General features: G+C 38.0%; 1 protein-coding gene across 1 annotated transcript in view; it reads right to left on the bottom strand.

Moving 5' to 3' along the window:
- Window positions 1-274: 274 nt before the first annotated feature.
- Window positions 275-23,135, bottom strand: part of PGGT1B (protein geranylgeranyltransferase type I subunit beta) — a 36,449-nt gene continuing 13,588 nt past the window's right edge. Inside the window, 7 exon segments of the mRNA XM_039733130.1 lie at window positions 275-4,577; window positions 4,580-4,714; window positions 7,991-8,099; window positions 8,412-8,596; window positions 10,253-10,298; window positions 15,889-16,021; window positions 17,440-17,591. Of these exon segments, the coding sequence (XP_039589064.1) occupies window positions 4,534-4,577; window positions 4,580-4,714; window positions 7,991-8,099; window positions 8,412-8,596; window positions 10,253-10,298; window positions 15,889-16,021; window positions 17,440-17,591 (804 nt within the window). The 3' untranslated portion in view covers window positions 275-4,533.

The following is a 23,135-nucleotide window of genomic DNA, read 5'->3' as shown; positions in this document are numbered from 1 at the left end:
TGATTTTTAAGGTCCCTTCCAACCCAAACCATTCTATGACTCTATGCTCTCACAATGTAGTTATCCAACAAGGCACTTTTCCAGTGCCTCAAAAATAAAGCACTAGTGTCGAGGTTTGCTGCCTTTGATGGGTTCAGCTTGAAGAAGGCTTTGGAGGCTGTCATGCTCTGTGTCATTCAGAAGACAGGCCCTCACCCAGAACATGTAACTTGGGAGAAAATCACATGACAAGAGCTACAGTTAAAAAGAAATTACAGTTTTCCCTCATTTTCTCAACATTTCATTGATTTTTATTAAACTCAGAAACTAATCAGGCAAATAGAGACCAGGAACACATAAGCTTAAAAATGGTGAACAGAAAGTGTAAATCTACAACATATTGTAACCACTTAGTGGAGTAATTTAATAAACATTTAGTATAAAGATGTTGAGACTACTTTTTCACCCAGTGTCATATGCAGTGAGGAAAGCCTGTTAAGTGGTCTTTTCTTGCAACAGCAAAAAAAGAGCTTTTCAGAATCACCACAGTATTTAATATCAAGGTAAACAGACCAATAATCTCATTCAATTGATGAATTTTGGAGATGTCTCATATTTAGTTGCAACAATAGCATCTTCTTACTTAGGGTCTCTCTGCTTCTTACACATGTCCTGACATCTCTTTGACCTCCACAGGGACACTGATAGCAAGTTTCTCCAAAATGCCAGGAGGTGGGCAGTCCATAAAAGGCTTTGACTTTGGAAATCACTGTTTCTTCCCTTCTATATTAGGCAACCCCATACTGAATGGCTCACTCAGCACAAAGTTGAAATGTATTTTTTAGGGAACACAAGTTTCTATAGAATATTGAATTTCTATACTGGCATCCATGGAGAAAGCATATTTGATGCAGCTTCTTCAGCTCCTCTCAGCTTGTCTTTTACCTTGGGCAATAGAGCACAGAGCACAGTACTCTTAATATGTGCTTCAGCATATGCATTTCAGGTATTTCTGCAATACCCAATTTTCTTGCTAGTTTTTTTCAGTGATGATGATTGTTCTGTTTAGAAAAAACAGTTCTCAGTATGAAAATTTATAAATACAAACATGCTTGGAAGCAGCCTTCCAAAATGGTGTTACCACACCTGTCAGCAGCTATGTACAAATCAAGTAGGCCTGAAAGCCCTAGTGACAATGTTTAAATCCCCAGACCTCAGATCCTGTGGAAAAGATACATTTGACTTCCTTTGTTCAGCATAACATTTTAAAGCTGTTTTTCTGGAAGAGAAACTTGGGCCACACATAGAGTTTGGGAGTGTTTCAGATAGGATAGAGGCACTCACATTTGTCAGCCTGATAGCCAAGAGATTTTACATCCTCAAGCACATGGTAAAGCCATTCGATGCATGAATTTCTTATGTAGGTTCAGTCTCAGCAATGTAAAGCTGTGGTTAACACAAAATTATTAGAGGTAGGTAATGATCACATGGTTTGCTTTTTCTAGCTACATTTAAACTTCACAGTTCACATTTAAGTTTTAGCTCTATTTTGATTTATCCCCTTTAAAAGCGATTTTAGGCTATGGACTTCTGTGAAACTCTTGTCCACTTATTTCTCATTTAACATTTTTCTAGTCAGAAGACACAATAAAAAACAAAAATCAGAGAGACAATTCAATACAGTCAGAATCCAGATGTTTGCTACACAGGAACATTCAATGTTCATAATCTGTTTGCCTGACATAAATTGGGACATTCAGAATGGCAAATCACATATGCAGAAGTGGTTATTAGTACTGATTTTTGTCAACCTAAAAAAGATTAAAGATTTCAAAAGAATTAAAGTAATTAGATACTCAGTGTGAGATGAAAGCATAGGTATTTTGCTGCCTTCACCAAACTTTGAGTTAATGAGAAACAAATATGCCTTGTGCAACCTTTAGGAAAAGCTAGCTCCACAGTCAACACACAGCCTGGAAAGATGTTGTAGAATAACTGGGGCCAAGGAGATAAGAAATGTAAAATCCATATAAAGAACACAGGGTAGCTTACAGAAAACATAGCAAGAAATGGTACCTGTTTTTTGAGACAGAAAAAGTTAAATTACTTGCCATGAGAATTTTTCTTGTTCACATAGTATGATTTTTCACTGTTACCCCCATATTTTTTGCTGAGAGACCCCGATGAGCCTCACAGATGAGAATGTGGTCACACACAGGACAACTCAGGAACCATAGTTCAGGATTTTGCAAGTATGGATTTGCCTCACAATAATCAAATACATAATTTTTCACTAAGCTAAGTAAGAACAAATATTTAGACTGTTGCCCAGCACAGACTAAGAACACCTTATTCAACTCTTCTGAAATTCAAAGCTACTCCGTCTACCAGGGTATGTAGTAAAAGCTAAAAAACTCAAATATGGTTCACCAGCAAGGGAGAGAAGCAGTGGTGAGGATGGATAGCTACAATTACATCTCATCTTCATTGTAACTACACTGTGTTCCAGAAACACAAGCTATCCTACCATGAAGTCAACTTGTTGTCACCATCTGATGTAAAGACAAGAAAATACCATGCTTTTTTGATCAATTTTTACTTCAAGATTGGTGTTGTTTGGTTTTATATGGGTTTTCATCTAGGTAGACATCCATGACCTTAGAGACTTCTGCTCAGGGAAACTACTTCAGCCTTTGCTGTCCAATATCCCATTAAGCCTATCCAGGAAAATGTGATTCCCACAGGAACTGCTGTAGTGAGCCCCCTGTCTGGGAGATCCTCTCTTTTAGGTATCTTGCTAGCTCTTTTTATTTGTGGCTGGGCTTCTGGTCACCTTGGCTTGTGGGCAACAAAACCAATTCCCAAGCTCTATCTTCGTTCCTTAACTCCTTCATGTTCCTCGAGCCACTACCTTTCTTTCACTCCCTAATCTTACCCTAAGCAACTCAAATAATTTCCACCAGTTTGGTTCCATTACCGCTCCACATTCTTCGCTCTTGCCTCCAGCCTCAGGATCTCCCAGTTTTCATTTCTCTTACTCTGCAACAGTCCTATTCAAGCACCTCATTCTCCCACTCCAGTACCAGCCTCACAGTTCTATTGGTTCCACCCCTCTGGACTTTCCAGTTTTTACAATTACTGAGTCTCTCCTCCTCCAAGTTTCTACTGGGACATGTCTAGATCACACACACCCTTCCCCGCTCCTCCTCTGCTTTTCCAAGGAGATCACTATCACTAGTTGTGCTCCCAATGCTGCCATGGAAATTAATCTGTTATAGAAATAAAACCTATCTATACAGGTAGGAAGGCTGCTACAGCTTTGGACAATGGGATTGTTCTTGTAGCCTAAAGATACCTATTGGACCTCTCTGACATGTGTGCTAGGGGTACAAACTACACTACCCTTCTCACTTGCCCTGCATTGCAAAACAGGAATCATGTTTATCCCCAAAGCTCTTTTTGCTGGCCAAAAAGATCTACATCCTGTTTCTTTGGGCTCAGCAGTGGCAAATGGTGCACCTAATCTGTTTCAGGAAGTCCTCAGTTGTCTTTGGAACCTTTAGAAAAAAAAAGTGCTGTTAATGACTGGCAAGTAGAAAGACGTTGTGGTGTCTACTGAATGCACAAACTGCCCTGCCACAAACACACCAGCTGCAAAGTTACTTGCTCCAACTGTGAACAGCACTTCAAGCATACAAAGTAAGGCACTAGTAAAGCACTAAAGAAGCTGAGAATGTTCATCATTACTCTAATTTGAACAACTTCAATGTATTGCGAAGGTTTGTCTTTGGAAGCAGGTTCTAATGCTACTCTTGCATACAGGTATGCTTCCAAAAGACTGGGCTGAAAATCTCTTATTGATGCACATCAATATGCCACACTCTTAGTGAACTTCACATGAAGAAACTATTTCAAATGAAAACTCTTTGTCTGGCTAACAATCCACTGCATCTGTGTAAAACCTACTCAGAAGAATTATGAGATTCATTTAGTAAGGCCACACAACCTTAAAAGTCCAGTATATTGAATAAAATAATTTTATTTGTATTTAATTAATTTGTTTATGAAAAACAAAGTTTATGGAATCTGAAAGTTGATGATAATAGGTAATTTTTAACTGAGACTTAATGTGAGAGACTCTCTACCCAAAAATATGTCAAACAGTAAGATTATAAAGAACTTTAACGTTCTGTGCTATACTGTATGCTATGTAAACAATTTTGAAAATACTTCCCCATTATATATTTTGACACAGTATGCACAAATTTAAAAAAATAAAATTAAAATGAAGTTTAAATGCCTCAAGGGATTTCTTAGAAGTAAAGCCATCTGAAAAGCCATTTACAATCTGCGGTGACAAATTTCTATATAATCAAAATATTCCCCATTTCACAATGCAGAATAACCTGCTGAAGGCAACTCCCTATCAAAGTGATGCCAGCAACACAGATCTGATTGTATGACTCCAGCACTTAAAAGAGCACATTGGTTATACATGGCTTTTAACCCTGGGCTACAGTTATGCTACCAGAACTAAATTCAAGTCTAAATCAGTCATGTAGAGAGGTGTGTGTCGTCTGAGTGCTGTTTAAAGTCCGTGTTTTCCAGATCTGATGAAGGTGGTGAAGACGCTCTGATGCTCTTGTGCTTACATTTAGGGCGGGATGAACTTTGCAAATACCAGATTCTCCAATTAATGACAAACCACAGATCCCAAAGTAGGCATGTAAAGCATCTGAAAGAAAGACAGAAAAAGAAAAAAAAAAAATTCAGGCTGTAACAGCCAATATTTAGCCCATATTCAAACACCTCAGAGTAATTACAAACAAGGAAAACAAATCATTAGGTACCGTATTTTAAACTTGAGTTTTGATGGAAGCAAAACACTTCTGCCCAGAGTTACCAGCATGAACTAAGGTCCAAACTTCTTTTATAACAAGTTGTGCACTACTTCATTTTTTCTGAGTGACACAGCCAAAAAGCAAAAGGATTTAAGTATCTGAAAATAACCAGTCCAGAAAGCAAGTTTTTTTTTAATTGCAAGCATTTTTTGGCCGTTTACTTTATGAGCAGCTAACTACGGAAGCAACAAAATTAGTGGAAATAGCTGCCAACAGCAAGACTTAAGAGAAAGTGAAGAAGGCATTACTTTTCCTAGTTTCCCATTTTCCTCAGTGATTATCCTAAGGATGGGAATTCATGCAGCTTGATCAAGAGATGACTGCCACCAAAATGGGATACTCTTATTCTCCTGTTCCATGCTGCTCCTGATGTCCACCTTACACCAGGGTTGCAGCTCGCTGAGTCTGCCTCCTCTGGGTAGCAGCAAGCTATTAGATTGGATCAGCTGCCCTTGAAATCACAGGTGAAAGATAGGAAGATGATGGGAATTTCATCTGCCCCTTGAAAAAGCTCAACATGTAGCACTCTATGTAGGTGTCAATAATTTAGTATCCCACTAAAATGATCACAGAATCATTTAGGCTGGAAAAGACCTCTAAGATCAGATTCCAATGCTTAACCTAACATTGCCAAGACCAGCACTAAACCCTGTCCCTAAGTGCCATATTGTCTCTCCAGGGATGGCGACTCAAACATTGCCTTGAGTAGCGTGTTCCAATGTTTACAACCCTTCTGGTAAAGAAATGTTTCCTACTATACAATCTACATCTCCTCCAGTGTAACCTGAGGCTGTTTCTTCTTGTCCTGTCAGTTCTGTGTTAAATAATAATGCTAGTGGCCTCCACAACCAACAGTATTTTGATGTCTGTTAGCATGGGAACACAGCAAGACTACAAAATATTATTTCCCTGAATAATCAGCTGGAAAGAGTTACTTGTTAATATTGCAAGTCCATATAACACATAGATTATCACCAGTAGTTGACTGTCTTCTGAAATTTCTTCTAGTCTTCTTCTTTAAAACATTACTGCACAGCAAAAACAGCTTGAGTCCCCATTTTAAACAGAGCTTTTATAAAGTAGGAGCCACAGAATTCAAAAATTCAATTCTGATTAAGTCTTAGTTATCTTTATAGTGTCAACATGATCAAAAGACAACTTGCCGTTCAGATATGAGACTGAGCTTGCAGGAAGCTCAGTTGCGTATCTGTAACAATGAAAACACAGAAGCTATCTTTGTAATCTCGATTTATAGTCTTTCTTTGTATCAGAACTGCACTTTTTACTTTTTCTTTCAAAATATGAGCACAGACTTATGCCACCATCTGCCTGAGGAAAAAATGCTACAGTAAGCCTGGAAAATACACAAGCATGCACACAAAGACCAAAGAAAAACAATTATTATTTGTCTTGCCTTTTTAAAATCTTATCTCAAACAGTCACAACTGTACTAAAAGTCAGAATCATAGAATCACAAAATAGCCTTAGTTGGAAGGACCCCACAAAGGCGATCAAAGTCTGACTCCTGGCTCTGCATAGGACACCCCAGGAGTTACACCACATGCCTGGGAGCATTGTCCAAAAATTTCTTGAACCCTCTCAATTTGGTGATATGACCACTTTCCTGAAAAGCCTGTTCCAGTGCCCAACCATCCTCTGGATGAAGAACCTTTTCCTAATATCCAAGCAAAACCTCCCTAATGCAACTTCAGGCCACTCCCTCATGTCCTGTCACTGTCAGAGCAGAGATCAGTGTCTGCCCCTCCTCTTCCCCACATGAGGAAGCTGTAGCTGCAGTGAGGTCTCCCCTCAGTCTCCTCTTCTCCAGGCTGAACAGACCAAGTGACCTCAGCCACTCCTCACACGGCTTCACCCCAAGGCCCTGCACCAGCCTTGTTTCCCTCCTCTGGACACTCTCTAACAGCTCAATGTCTTTTTTGTGTTGTGGCACCAGAACTGCCCCCAGCACTCGAGGTGACATGTACTGGACAGTTTGTCCAGAAGGATCTTGGAAGGAACACTACTGAAAGCCTCAGTTTACATCAACTGGCTTCCCTTGGTAATCTAGGGGGATAACCTTGTCATAAATGGAAATTAAGTTTAAGACAGGTTAACACATGATAGGTATTTGAAATAGACTTTTCTAATCTCTGACTCACAAGGCAAATGTTTCATTAAGATAAACCAAAAAACTCCCTCCAAATGATACTGTTAAATCTATATGATGAGGAGGAAATACATCTAAATTCCCCAGAAATACTAAATTGGTTTTCAGGGAAGAGGCAGAAGCAAATCTATTACAAGCACTGTATTTTCACTGTGGGTTCACCTTGAAAAATTCTGAACTGTTGCTCTAAATGAAATCATCAACAGATAAATACCAGGGCACAGATTCTAAATAGACTATTATGACTAAATTTTTATCTTATTTGGTCAGTTTACAAAGACTGTTTATCTCCCCCGTACAAAATGCCATGGGCACTGAAAACACTACTGGCACAAGCTTTGTTTTCAGAAGCTTGCAATACCTTAATTGAATTCTAACAACTTTGAAAATTAAAAGATTTTAACATCCTTTTGAGTTTTTTCACTACTTCAAATTATCCACTTCTGAAAGCATAACAACTCTCAGACATACTTGTATAAACACAATCTGTAAATCACAGTACATAACTGTGTACATTTTGACTGTTTTTATAGATATCAATGACTTCTGAATATGGTTAAATTATTAATTTACTAAAGAAACAAATATTTTGATATATTAAACTCAATTTACAGACATTCCTACAACACAGAGATTCCTTTAAGCAGAACAGTTAAACACATACTAAACAGACAGTAATACTCTTTTAACAGTAATCTAAACAACAACAGCTCACTTCCTCTGTGGTGGAACAAGGAAAAAGTTCATCTCCCTCTTCCTACTTCAAGAATGAAAACCCTTTTATATTTTGAGGTTTTTTTGGTTTTGTTTGGTTGGTTGGGTTTTTTTGCTTTTCTGGGTATTTTTTTTGAAGGATACAGTTTCCCTTACACGTCTCAGATGTATGCTGGAATTTATTTCTTACCTAGAACACACTCAATGCAATTTTGAGAAGTTATTTTACCTGGATGGCTGTCTGGCCACTTGGCGAACCCACCAACAAGGCGATCTTGAGTTGACAGGATGTAATTTCGGTTTTTCTCAAAATTTGTATATTGGAATATGTTCAAGAGCTGAAAAGAAATTAGATTGTAACAGTAATATAAGTCTTACTATACTTTTAACACAAAGTCTTAACTAAGTCTTAGTATATTTTTAACACTAGAATATAGTGCCTATTTTTAAGATAAGCAGTAACAGCACAGGTAGCACTTATCTGGCAAACCTCCATTTCTGACATTTTTGCAAGAGGAAAGACATTTATAGTCATTGGTGCATATCGGTGCACTTGTGTCAAATATCTAACGCTTTCAAACAAAGAAAATAGCGCTAAAAGAAATCAAAACAAGTCAATAACTATTCCCTACACTTGTTCTGTACACTACCTTCAATGTTGCTCCCACCCAAAAGGAATAGCAAGTGTCTACAGGTTTGTTGGGTCGTCCATGGTATCCATTCTGTTGCCTCATTATACACCATCTTCTTATTCTGTTCAGCTCTTTTTCTGAAAAAACTTCCTCCAGTTTGCCCATCAAACACAGTGATGCAATACCACAAAATGTAGAGCCCCCTGTGAAGAGAGAACAGGGTTTGCTATGTTTTGACACACAGATTTTCTAAAGCCTGTATGATCTCAGTGAGAACTTTAACTCAGCTATTAAATCAATGGACTTTTAAAAGTATGAAGAAGTAAATTTTAAGTCTAAAATCCAAATAAATAAGAACATTCTAGTTCAGCAGGTATGTCAAAGGTGGGGGGGAACGCCTCAACCCATATCTTGTAGAAATAAACCAGCTCATTTTCATGTTTCTTCTTACAATGCTATGCAATTTACATTAGCAGCAGTCCAGAAACAAGTAAATGGAATTGCAACAGAAATATTTCTTCACTGGTAACTTAAAAAAGAAAGCTATTGGAATGCCAGCAATCAGACTGAAGCAGAGATGCCAAAGCCAGCCTCAGACACAATCCCCCAGAGAATATAAACAGAAAGAAGTGTCTGGAGAGCAGAAGGAAAAAGAAAATCCAAACTAAAATTATATTAAAAAAAAAAAAAGTGCACAGTTAATAAGAGGAAAAGACTCCTGGGCTCTCATGCTTGCAATACATACAAATTGTGCTTCTAAGGAATTTTTTGCTGTCAAGGAAACTTCGCAGTAAAAAAGATAAACTCATGTTCTTTGTGTAGCCCAGTCACCACTTTTTAAAGCCCATCAAACTTTATTTTGAGTCTAATACTTGATATGATAAAATCAGAGGGCAGGAAAGACCATAAGCAAGCTACTGACAGAAGACTTGGACCCCAAAGTTCCTTATAATACCCTGGTGCTGGATGACCCCAGGAACTGTAAGATTATTTTCACTCTGATGCTGAAATGCAGTGTTCAAGTACTGCTATTTGTTATCACTAACATTCTACAGAAAGTTAATTAACCAATTGTTTTAATACCCAGGAGTATAATTTAAATTTTTCAGCTTTATTCATCCAGCAAGAAGGAAACAGACAAAATCCTACTGAAGCTCAATACTAAGGGTAAAGATAACAAACATTTGATAGGATCATAGAATCATTTAGGTTGGAAAAGACCTCCAAGATCATCAAGTCCAACCTTGGACCAATCAGTCAAACAGACCACAGCACTAGGTAGAGTATCAGTCACCTAAAAGCCAAAAACTCCTCTGTCACAAGCAGACTGCTACATTATGGCATAGAAACATTTTGTTTAAAAATAGCAGTCTCTTGGGGATTCCTATATTCAGATCTACCAACTATTTACAACAATTAACTGTTACTTCAAGATTTAAACCCACAACCCACAAGATGCTGTATCTATCAGAGGAAATGTTTCTATGTTTTACCAAAGCTGTTGAAATTGGAAATGATCAGTTACATTACACAAAATCTCTTGCAGATAAAATCCTCAGAGTCACAATGGCGCATGTGGAAAAAGTTTGCTCTGTCAGCAACATCTGAGAACTACAAGCAACACCTTTCAACAAAACACTCATGAGATAAGATTAATGGGAGTGATTAAAAAAAGCCTGTCTGTTCAGATAATCTAGATCTAAAGGAAGAAGTGGTATTTGGAGGTATGTTTTGGATTTGCTCCTCCTCACACAACTTCCTTAAAAGTCAGAAAAGAAGGAAAGGTATGGCATACCCTGCACCTCCTATAGCATTTTCAATACCACTCTGAAAGGTGCAGAACACTTTGACATTCTTACCATGAGATTCCAGTCCAGCTCCCTGTGCCAGGCCATTATCATAAGACTGAAGAAAAAAAAAAAATCCCACAAAGCAGTTACTTTAGAACCACAGCACTTTGATAGACATTGCAATTCTTAGTTTACCAGCAAAATTATCATCAGATCATTGCCACAATTTAACCTCATTAAATTCTGAACCTCCATAAGTTCTTGGCACAACACAGTTAACAAATCAGCTCTTTTTCAATGCACTAAGTTTTTATGACTTCCATGGAATTAATTTTAGTTGTGACATGTTAGAAACCTGAAAAAGGGTAAGCCACAAAAAAACTCCCATGTAATGCAGGTATAAAAAGAAAAAAAAAATGCATATGCAATCAAAACAAAACAGAATTAAACGGGTAACTTAATCTGTCTCTAAATCCAAGAGCAGTTTAACATTAAAAAAGAGGTAAAATACAAAGTACTACTATGCGTAGAATACTTAAATCCAAGCAATTCTTTAGTAAGAAGCAAGTACATCAGGCTTTAAAAAACAGTGAGAAGGGAACCAGAAGTAAGAAGAAAATTATAACATGCATTCAAATAAACTTAAATTGGCCTTTCAAATATTACTGTTAAAAAATACCACTACAGTGCTGAAAATCCACTTTGTTAAGTGCAACAGAAGGGGAAACTCAAGTTTGACAATGCACCAGGAGAATCATAGTTCATGTCTCTCACAAGCAATCTAGGAACATAGGTATATGTAAGAATAATAATCTTTCTTCCCTAAAAATCCATTCAATCATTTTTCTTGGAAAGAAACAAAAGATCATCACAAAAGAAATTATTCATAAAATGGAAAATATTTATTTTACAAGAGTTCATAGAATACTTAATGAATTATCTCTGAACAAACACCACATTACTTAGTAGGAACAATGAGGAGTAACTCTTGAAGTTAACTTACATAGGCCCTACGTATTCTACAACAACTGCTCAATTAAGGACTGGATCAGTATATGATCAGACACAAAGCTCCAAAAATCTTTCCCCCACATCCTCCAGGTGCTGACTGTGATTTTCTCATGTCTTCTCTAAAACACTGGCTAGTAGATACAGGACACCATGACAAACCAATAATGACTCCCACAGTCCTAACCAAAGAATGGCTACAGGACTATCGTATCTTTAGAAATTACCGAAGGATTATTTTGTCTATCGGCTTTTAAAGCTGACATTGAGGGAAAAAAAGTAAACAGAAGAAGATGACACAGAAGCTACACTAAAACTGTATTCCTAGTTTTGAGTTGTTGCTGCAAGTTTTATATTTGATACATACACTTCAAGCTGCAGCTTGATTTTTCAGGGTTGAACCAGTAAATTTTAGTAATCTCTATGAACTTCTGAATGTTAAAGCACACAATGTGAACTCTTCCTTTTTCACTGCCTTTTGAGAATGCAATACAAATGTGCTACCACGCTCCACAGATGCATTTATTGCTAAGAAAAGGCAAGCTGATTGGCAAAGCTAATTAACTCTACAAGCAGCAATTTTAAGAGGAAGTGGCTTGCTTTATGTATGACAAAGTCATTAGCTCTAGAAAAAAGCTATTAAGTGTGCATCCCAGACACTACTATGTTGGGCTGTACAATCAGCTTTAAACTCTAATAAACAATAGCTGACCCTTGGCTAACTGACACCTATTTATTTACAGACAGCAGCTGCTCTCTGGGGACTTGTGTGCCTTAAAGAGCTAGGGACTACTTTTATTTCTTGGTCCTTCTGAACTCCAGAAACTGCATGCAAAAGGAGCTCTTGATTATTGCAGCATGAAAACTGCATAGATAAATACTATCCTCAGGAATTGTGAAAATACAGTTCAGTAAAATCTTCACTTCAAAGTCTACAAGTTTTACAACCAGTTTACACGTATCAACAGACCAATACAAGTGCATTTGAAGAACACTACACTAGAAGAAGCAGATGATATTTTAAAAGCTTCTTGCAATATCTCTACCTAAAAAAAATATTTTTGTTGCAAAGAACAGTGTTATTCAGTCTCTGGAAGTCACTCAAATTCTCAGCATTCTAGTGTTTGCTGTCTTTTGATTAGTGATATATCTGAGTTTTGAATGTGAAAGACAAGAGTTGCTCTACACTGCTAAAAATTGTGTGTTGAAATCTGACTATTTTACTGACAATAAAACTGGTCAATAATTATTTTTGTGATCAGCATTGTATGAAGACATTTTTAGTCGAACAACAAGAAGAAGGCTATCTATTCTATATGAAGATGCAATTCTTTTTAACATTTTAAACATGGTTTATGTTCCAATCTCTTGCTGTTCTTGACATGCCTAACTAAACAAATGCAATTCCTCATTCAGCTGTAGTGAATTGTATGTCACAATTCTTATACTGCATCACTAAAGGCAACAAATTCCAAAGAATAAGCTAAAAAATCCACAAGCTTATGACAAAGAGTACTGCGGTTAACCAGTTACATTATTCTCAATCCAGATCAGTTGTACTTCACATGTACGGCAATTTGAAAACCTGAAAGAAGTTCTGTTAATTGTCATATGCCTCATCTAGGTGCACACGAGTGACACACAACAGTAAATCAAAACCACACCTTCCGGTCAAAGCCGTTTGGTACTGAGCAATGCAATCCCTTTTTTTCTGTAACTAAAGAGACAGAATGAGGTGATATTGTAGCGAAATGGGAATAAGCATTTACAATAAAGCTTATAGTTATTAATGGTATAGTTAGTTACACAAGGAGTAGCAAATGAAATAACCTCAAATAGAATTTACTTTAAATTGTTCCATTGTATAGGTTAGTTCTAGCACCATCTACAAAACCTTAATGAGAGAAATCAAGCTAACATTCTTGGATGCCACATTTCACAGTCATTGCCTTTATTTATGAGATACACTTTAAGAAATATCTGGCTACTGTGATAGGTAATTAAGCTGAAATACATCTCAAGGAAAGTGGTGGAAAGAGATTAATGAATGAAAGAAAAGAACAACCACTGCTGTGAAATGATCTTCACAATGGGCTACTCCCTGACTGTCTTGAGACTTCTTCAGACACATTCACAGCTTCTAAATGTGACCAAGCAGGATGCAAAGGTTTTGGGTCTTTTCCTAGAATTGCCACCCACATTGCAACTGAATTAACTCACAGAAATACTGGTGGGCCAAGGAGTGAAAACCCAGTAAACACAGACAGAACCAGTGTACATTTGCATACCAGCTCTGCAGTGAATTCACAGCACACAAGTGGTTTAAAGAAGTCCTACTGAACACAGTGTAGATTACCTACCAATTCACAGTAAACCTGGATAAAAATACAGTGTGTCTTACTGCACATTTCTACATGCTGCAATTACTGCTCCCTACAGAGCATTGCTTATAGGATCTATCTAAGTTAATCCCTGAGCTAGCCAGGAAAAGACACAACCTTTGTGATAAGTCACAGTGTCTTCTGAGCTTTGACCATGCCAAGACTTAGTTCTACTTTACTGGTGAACTGAAGCATTAGTAGGAGGCCTTCCAAGATGTCTTGCCATGGTATGGCTTCAATTATTACGTTTTTTTTTTAAATGATACCTATTTTTCCAATAGGAACATAATGACTGGAATTTGCAGGTGCAACAATTGATTCTAAGCTCTAGAAGCGAAGTTTAAATTTGGTTCAAGACCACACTACACAATCAATCTCCAGTACCACTTCAAAGCTCTAAACTTTCAAAAAATCTTCACTTACCTGCCCTGGCCTCAGAATAGGCTTGTTAATGGCCTTATCTGAAGTTCTCTGTCTGTTCTGTCTTAGAAAGAAACAGTTGCTTCTCCCTCTCTTTATTTTTCACTGCTGCCTGTTACATTAGATATCTCTGTCACACTCCAGTTAACAATCTGATTTCCAGAATAAAGACTCCTACTATATTAAATACTCTTTTTACAGAAGCTGTTTCATACCTTTCACAGTTCAACTCAACTTTCTTTGTCCCGTTCCGAGTTCCACCATCTACTTTGGGATCAAAACTGCACTCAAATGTTCACAAGGTTAACTAACAGACAATGTGATGTACAGAACTACAATGAGGATTTTGCCCTCGGGTTTTGTTTTCTATTCTTTTGTAACACTTGATTCTCCCATGGTAACTCTGCCAACCTATTTGACTAAAGACCGATCTCAGTAAACATTAAGGTCCAGAAATGATCAGAGGACGAAGAATACTCCCAAGCTAATCAGTAGGAGCAAGCACCCTGCCTAAGCTCCTCTCTCAGACTGTGAAAGGAGAATGGATACATCACTGTCCTTGGGTGAAACCCACTGAAAGGATTCAGCAAGGATATTGTCATGCTGAGAACCCATGCTAACTAAGGTAAGCTACCAACTATGGGAGAAGGGCTCTTATGGGATGGAGGGGAGGAAGATTCCAGGACTGCATAGAAACACACTTTTCATGGACTGCTTTCTGGGGAACGCAGGGGTGAGCATAACTTACTATGCGATGGATAGGGAAAGGGTCAGTGGTAAGAAACAGAAGTATCAAATCAGACTGGGGAAGAACAAGCAAGGGGAAACAGAGGGGGAAATGGGATAAAAGGTGCTAGTAGGGTGTGAACAGACTGCAGGTCCCTATCCTTGTATGACTGAGCCCTGGCCTTGATCATCTCAGTCTGTCCAGGACTGTGGCAGTGTGCCAGAACGCTTCTTGAGGTGTACAGTAAGAAATACTAAGACATCCAAGTACCTCCTTTAAAAATAAACAACAAATAAAAAGCAACTTGGTCTGAAGCAGGAGATTTTGAAGTCTTGTTTTAAACTTGTTTCTCACATAAATTTTACGATCTTGCTGCTGACAGTAACTACTGAAAACAGTAATTTACAACAGAAGTTGTGTGTCATCATAAATTTGGGTCTTCTTTGTGGACCACAAGAGTTTAATCTGTGTTTACTCACACTAAGGGAACTGCAATTTTCAAGTTTGCTCAGCTTCCTTAAAAGACTGTGTTTCAATCTTTGAAAATGATTAATGCAATTAAACTAATGTAACAACATGAAAAATAATGGAAATCTCCTTTACTCCAATCAAATACGAAGACAATTTGCACAGACATAGAAAAAAAAGTGTACGTCCTCGTGAATATATTTTTTCATTACAAGTATCTAATAAATAAATTATGAAGTGCATGACTGGAAACACTTAAGCATGAACTGAAGTCAATAATTAGTTTATTTGAATCTGTGTATCTTTTAAAAAGCAGTACTACAGCTCAATGAAATATGAGGACTTTATTGGTACACTTTTCCAAGTGCTTTATGCACTTTTTCTAATTTACACAAACATCACACCTTAGTTTTCAAAAACTTGCTTTCAGTTGTTTAATTATTTTAAATAAAGAGGTTTTTTAATACAATTTGCAATGAACAAACACACCAAATAAAATTATCTTGCTAGCACAAGCATTTTAATGAAAATACAAATGCAAAAAACCAATGTACTTTGTAATTCTCAACTCACTAGAGCAGGAAGAAAAAATAAAGAAATTACTGTAACACAGTTTGGACAGACTTTTTTTTAGCCACAGTTAAGAAAAAAAGCTTAAAGCCTTAAAGCATAGGAAGAAGCAACGCTTTGTGAACACTCACCATACTTCTTCTAATGTAGTCTATTGCTTTCTTCATATCCATGCCTGACCAGTTATCGAGCATGTAGCAGATACAGGAAGCACAGTACACAAACCTCATATCATTCTCACTTCCTTCCAGCACTGCACAGAAACTGAAAGAAACATTTCTGTCTTTAAACACTGTTTCGCCTGTTAGACCAGAAAATATGAAATGTGGTTCCAAGAATTACACAGTGTTTTCTTAAAAGATTAGTTTACAGTAGTCTCATAAATATAACCCAAAGCTACACTAGATTTTCTTTTTAGAAGATGTGATTCTAAGCCAAGTAAAATGCATTAGAACTCTAACATTTAGGAGCCTGAGCAACTGTTTCCAGCAACATAACAATACTGGTGTTCATTTATTCCAAGATGTCTATGCTTACAGTCTTTCATCTATTACAGTATATACCGATGCATGACTTACCGTTTTATCTCTTTTGGGCAGAATTCTTTGACTTCCTAGGAATCCTAATAGCTCACAAGGCTTTCCTTACTGTAACTTGAGGACCAGTTTCCCAGGTATGTATAAATGTAATTGCTCATACTACGATTTCTAATACAAATGGTGAATCAGTTTTTAATTATTTATTGTTTCAATCACACCAAACTCTATGAACATTTAAAAATTTTTGTATCTGGGTTGTTTTTGCACTATCTCAGAGACTCTTAAGATGATGATGAATGCCCTGATTTGGATGTTTGCATCAGAAAGTGGCCAACAGAACCAGGGCAGTAACCACGTCCCTGTACTGGGCACTGGTGAGGCCATGCCTCTAGCTTTGTGTTCTGTTTTGGCCCCTCAAGACAAGGAAGACCACTGAGGTGCTAGGGAAGGGCAGTGGAGCTGGGAAGAGTTTGGATCACAAATCTGATGAGGAGCAGCCAAAGGAGCTGGGGCTGTTCAGCCTGGAGAAAAGAACACTGAGAGGACACCTTATCACTCAACTACCTGAAAGGTGGCAAGGTGGGACAGAGGAAATGGCTTCAAGTTGTAGCAGGTGACTACGTTAGTCACCTAAATTAGGTATTAGAAAAAAATCCTTCCTCAGAAGGGTTGTCTAGCACTGGAACAGGCTGCCCAGGGAAATGGTGGAGTCACCATCCCTGAAGGTATTTTAAAGACATGTAGGTGTGGCACTTAAGGACATGGTTTAGTGCTGCACTTGGCAGTGCTGGGTTAAGAGTTGGACTTCATGATGTCAAAGGTCTTTTACAACCTAAATGCTTCTACGATATACAAAAATAGGTAAATGTTGAATTACCCGTGACAATAAATAAACTTTTAATTTTTTCTTCTAGGATTTGCTGCTTGGCAAGCCCCCATTTGGTTCAAAGAGCTAGTTAGTGCCCTCTGATGACTTAACTACTTCCAAAAAGCCAGCATGTGTTCTATGACTCATGTGACTACCAATCAAACTATTTTTCTAATAGAACAAAAAGATTATAGCTACTTCTATAAAAACCATGTTTCTCACATTTCATTCTACATGTGGGTAGTGGGAGTTGCAGCATATAAAATATCTTTTACCTTCCATCCTCCAGCTGGAGAGCTCTCAGTCCTGCCAGTATGGCATCTTTATTTACTCGACTTAAATCATCTCCAAGAATAACCAGACATGATAGTCCTGTGTAAGTCATTGCTATGTGCCCACTATCATAGGGATGAGATATACCTGGACCCTAAAAAAGGAGGAAAAAAATAGAAATATTGAAACATCACAAGAGCTTACACTACAGCAAATCTTTTTTCTTCTTTTTTTTTTTCTTTTAAGGTAAGAGGTAAACAAATAACTTTTCCCTTCACTCATTATGGTTAAACTGAAGGTATCCTGCTCAGCTTTCCTCATCCAACTCTGCTCAGCTTTCCTTATCAAACTAAGCTACTGCATAACTCTGCTGCTCTTGTAAACACTTGGTCAACAGGAACCTTTGGAAAAAAGCTTTCCCAAGAGCTCCATTTGTGAAACGATTAAGGAAAAAATGGGATGTCCTCAACTGTACCTAGGTTTCTACTGACACACCACTGGGCATTAGCTTTCTGTCAGCTGGGAAAGCACTCTTAAACAGCCAAACTCTGGAGGTCCCTCAGCAGAGATTTTACACCATAATGATCTACAAGGAGAAAGCAGTATGAGAGATTATTAGTAATCTCTCTGACAACTGAAGCAATACCAAATTAGCCACTTACCCACTTTTGTTTCTATTTTAAAATAATAACCAGAATTCAAAGTATTTATATACCAAATAATTAAAGAAGCATACAATATCCTAAGTTGGAACGTACTCACAAGGATCACTGAATGTCAACTGAGAAGCAAAAATTATAGTTAAAGGCTGACTAGTCCCACAATACTTGTCATAGAAATGGGGAAGGGATTGATACAGCTGTGCTAAAACTACTGTTTTTCTTTATGGTATTTTATAGGCCCATACTGGACTGTACCACTTCATGAAAACAGAGACCACATGTGAAAAGATGACTGTGGATACTTGGGATAGTTCAGTTTGGAGCAACTGGAAAATAACTATTTTATACACAGTAAAAGCTATTTCAATACTGAGTAGTAGAGAAAGATTTTTAAATGATATTTTATCAGCATTATTGCCTAATCAGTTGCAATTCATCCTAAAAACACAAAAAAAAAGCAGTATATAAAACCAAATTTAATATTATGTTATGTGTAATTGGTATTTTTCAGGCAAGTCATGCTTATTTCCAAAGTCAAAAAACTCTGCTTCTAGTAAGATAGTGGTAGAAAAATTGTTATTACCCACTGGACAGCAAGAGACTTTCACTCAAAGGAATCAAAGACAATTGGGAAACAGAGGCAGAAAACAGGGTGAAATGGGTTCAGCAGCACTGAAAAAGCTGGTAACAGATAAAAGTGAAGGAGAACAGGAGTGTATGTGCTGAGAGTTGCACCTCCTCTCCCTTATTTCTAGCCCTAGACCCTCTCTTGAGGTGTCATTACAAATCTCAACAGCTCCCACTCCCATCCCTGTACTGCCAGTGCTCCCATTATTGTCTCCTACCCTACACATTAAATAAACATATAGGGTACATTGAATTGCTTTTGTTAAGTGCACTCTACTGACGTGAGCTAATGCACTGGTGCAAACATACTCTGAGAAAACAACAAAGGGGTATGGCCAGGGTTTGTTCTCTATGCACTTTGCCTTTTGTAAGAACTAAGTCTGTAGGTCCCACAGGAAATAGGTTTACTTAGATCTCAGAGATGAGTAAACAGTTCTATTCTGTTGGAATTACCATCATGTTCTTCACAATCTCAGCCTTTTTTAAAATAATTAACAGTTAAAAGATTTAAGCTGGGGGGAAGCTTTCAAACATTTAAACTTGGCTCAGTGATGTGACAGTGTTCCCTAGTATATCTATTAGAACAGCCATTAAAACATAACTCATGGCCACCAAGAATTTCCAGTGACCACTGCAGAGCCAAGAAACTCTGCTGCAGAAGCACGGGTAAGATCTCTTCAAACACTGATAAAGAATGCTACTAAACATGCACCTGCACAGGCACAGTCCCACTTTCAAGACAGGGCTCCTTCAAGCAGGTGCCAATCCGCACACGGAGTGAAGTGGTTTTGACATGTTTGCACAGAGTATGTGCTGAGTGCTAAGTCCACCAACTCAACACACCTGGTTACAGCCAAGAAGCTTAATTAAGCTTTCAAAATACACAAGTATGTAGTTATCTAATTTCTAAAGAAATGCCTACTTAATAGCTATTTGACAATCTACCTTTTGCGTGCTTTGATGTATTTCACAACACACTTTGCAGGTGTTCATTTGGTAGGGGTTTTCACTTGCACATGCGTAGCCTCAGCTTTAGAGGCGTCTTTTTCATGTCATAATGACTTAAGTGCATCTAAAGCACATGATTTTAGCTATTTAGCTAATTTGACTAAAACTTACAGCACATTGGCAAATGTAGTATCTAGCCACCAATTCAAAGTAACTCTGCTTCTGTATATCTCTTTAATAGTTTCAAAACTATTCTGCAAGACCTTGCCATGCCTCACTTTGTGGAACCACAAAATGCCCCGGGTTGGAAGGGACCTTAAGGTCATCTTGTTGCAATTCCCCTTGCAAAGAGAGGCTTTTCAGTAGACCATGTTGCACGGGACCTCTAAACATGTAATACAGAGATGTTTGTTTAAAATAAAAAAAATATGGAGTACAGAGATATTTTGGCCCAGGCTTACCTGGGTCTTTACAGTATTTATTTTTATCTTACAATTACTTTTATATTCTATTTATTGTTATTATTTTAATTAACTCTGAAAAATATTTATAACCATTCATCTTTCACCAGTATCAGTGTTGCAGCCTTGAGAAAATACAATGTCATGTCAGGAACACTAAAGATATCTTTTTTTCCCCCAAGTGAAAGCTTATGTTAATTACCACAATCTTACATAAAAGTTGCAGCTATTGAAAACTAAATTCTAATTCACAACACTTTTAACATACTAAAACTGAATCACAACACTTTCAACATACTGAAAAGACTTAGGCCTACCTGAAACTTTGAGGAGACTTTTCACCCCTAAATTAAAAGCTAGTTTAAACTGCAGTAACAGCAAATCTGAGACACTTCAAAATCTGGAGCCATTTCAGTATACAATTATTTTCTAATCCTAAAAGTAATCATGTTTTGAATGTGATGATAGAGGAGTCACTCTTAACCTTCATTCACAGTAAGACTGTCACAGTTTGTGAGGGCTGTGTGGTGAGTTGGTGAAGTGGATATGCTTTTGTTTCAACTTTTGCTTCTGTCCCAAAAAGCTGCAAAGAACACGACTGTCAAACACCTCAAAGGCAACAGCTAAAACACCACAACTCCCAAATCAAACCCAAATGACATGCTCTTCAGAGATTTAGCAAAGCTGGATATTCTAACATAACCCTCACTTTTTTTTATTATTTTGAAGGGCCCCTAGGGACTGAATAGATTTGGCTATCACTTTCCTAGAGTTCAAGAATGAAATCACTGTAGTGGCATGTAATAGATAGTAAATGTCAATGCAAATCCAAAATGCTTACAAGCTTTTTAAAAAAATATTTTTCATGGCAGACTTAATAGAACACTTTTAAATACTGAAAAAAGAAAAATTATATGACCATAAACACATCCCAGAGTCATGGCAGTGAATTTTCAACTCTTTTTTTCTGAGTTATTTCAGAACATTTCAAGCAACAATTTTGTAAATGTTTTACACCTTTCTTTGCTAATAAATCAAACAGATGTAATCCCTCAAATGCAGATACAATGAAGAAAGTACTGCAATGCTTGCATAAAAACCACATCTATGTGCAAACTATTTTCTAGAGATAGTGACCTTGCAGCTAATTTCTAGAGGTAACTTGATTCCACGCCTTCACATCAAATGTGTAGTGGCCAACATATCCTAAGACACCAATGGACAAATATTTCCAGTAAAGATAATATTTCACTATGAAACATTTATTATTGGAAAGTGAGAATTAAATTAAAAAACCAGAAAGTGCTGGGAGGGGAAAACAATGCTCTGCCAATCCTACAGACTTTTTGTGTTCATGGCCCTTTACAAGATCTCAGAACTATATCCAGAATGAACTCTTCTAGCTTTGTGTGAAGCTGGGGAGTATTTGAAAAAGGTTTCCAAAAGTATACACTACTACTACTGCTATTTAAAATACTACACTGTAGAGCTGCTAACTGAGTGATACAGCTGGAAATGGAAAGTAGAGGCCAGTATGTAGGAAAGACTGCTAAAGCAGTACAGCAGTTCTGTCCTGTGTTTGAGAGTGAAGAATCAAATTATACTGAAAAGGGGACGAAAAATGTGTGAGACCACTAAACTAGCCTCTGCTAACCTCATTTCTGTGTTTTATTAAAGGCATTTTCTTTTCATATGGAAGTTTAACTCTACTGAACCTCAGTTCACTGGATGCTTCAAAGCATCCGTTCGTATCGCCGTGACAAACAGGGATGAACAGATGTGCCTAAGTCCAGGTGGGTATCAGGTGCAGTCAAATACACATGATTCAACACAGGAAGAGCTTCTTTCTACCAGTTGCAGACACTCACACTTGCAGTTGTAGACACTCACTTTGGAAGAAACACTCAGGCCCAGTCTATCAATACATGCCTCCCTGGCTGGTGCCACTGCCAAGATTTTAGGTAGTTTTTTTGACCTGGGGGGGGATGGCCTACATGGCAGCAGACACATTGGAAGCAGACGGGATTCACTTTTCTTAAAGGCCCTGGACAAGCTCCACAAGTGGGTCATAGAACCTCATGAGATTTAACAAGACCAAGTGCAAGGTACTACACCCAGGTCTGCACAACCCCAGACTGGGAGTGTACAGGCTGGGAGAAGAACAGAAGTCATCGAGAGCAAAGGGCTTGGGGGCCCTGGTGGATGAGCTGGACATGAGCTGGCCATGAGCTCTCACAGCCCAGAAAGCCAAATGTGTCCTGGGCTGCATCCAAAGCAGCATGGCCAGCAGAGCAAGAGAGGGGATTCTGCCTCCCTCTTGTGAGACCCCATACGGAATGCTGTGTCCATCCCTGGGGGATTTGTCAGCCTGGAAAAGAGGAGGCTTTGAGGTGACTTAATTGTGGCCTTCCAGTTCCTGAAGGGACCCTCCAAGAAAGATGGAGAGAGACTTTTTACCAGAGCATGCAGTGACAGGACAAGGGGAATGGCTTTAAACTGAAAGAGGGCAGGTTTAGATTACATATTAGGAAGAAATTCTTTACTGTGAGGGTGGCGAGGCATTAGAACAGATTGTCCAGAGCTGTGGAATCCCCATCCCTGGAAGGATCCAAGGCCAGGCTGAATGAGATCCTGAGCAATCTCGCCTAGTGGAAGGTGTCCCTGCCTGTGGCAAGGGGATAGGAGCTAGATGATCTTAAGGGCCCTTTCCACCCTGAACCTTTCTATGATACCAAGGAACAGCACGTTCTGCATCACTTAATTAGGGTTATTCTGCTTGGCTTCTCTACCTCATGACAACTCTTCAGCTAGATAAGTTTTCCTTTGTTAAGAGAAGACCAGAGAAGGAGGAGACCGCATTGAGATAAGCCACAATTTGTGTGTCAGTTTCTTCACTGCTGTGAGAATTTAAGTTCTAGGTAACATTTCAGTATGTTTCTTATGCACATTTCTTAAAAGTTCTGCAAACATTTCAGTATTAACAGTACAAAATTCTCTGCC

The sequence above is a fragment of the Passer montanus genome, unplaced genomic scaffold (genome assembly GCF_014805655.1).
Source record: "Passer montanus isolate IOZ18808 unplaced genomic scaffold, ASM1480565v1 scaffold83, whole genome shotgun sequence".
NCBI lineage: Eukaryota > Metazoa > Chordata > Aves > Passeriformes > Passeridae > Passer > Passer montanus.
Note: the sequence above shows the minus strand (reverse complement) of the source record. Positions and strands in the feature narration are given on the sequence as shown.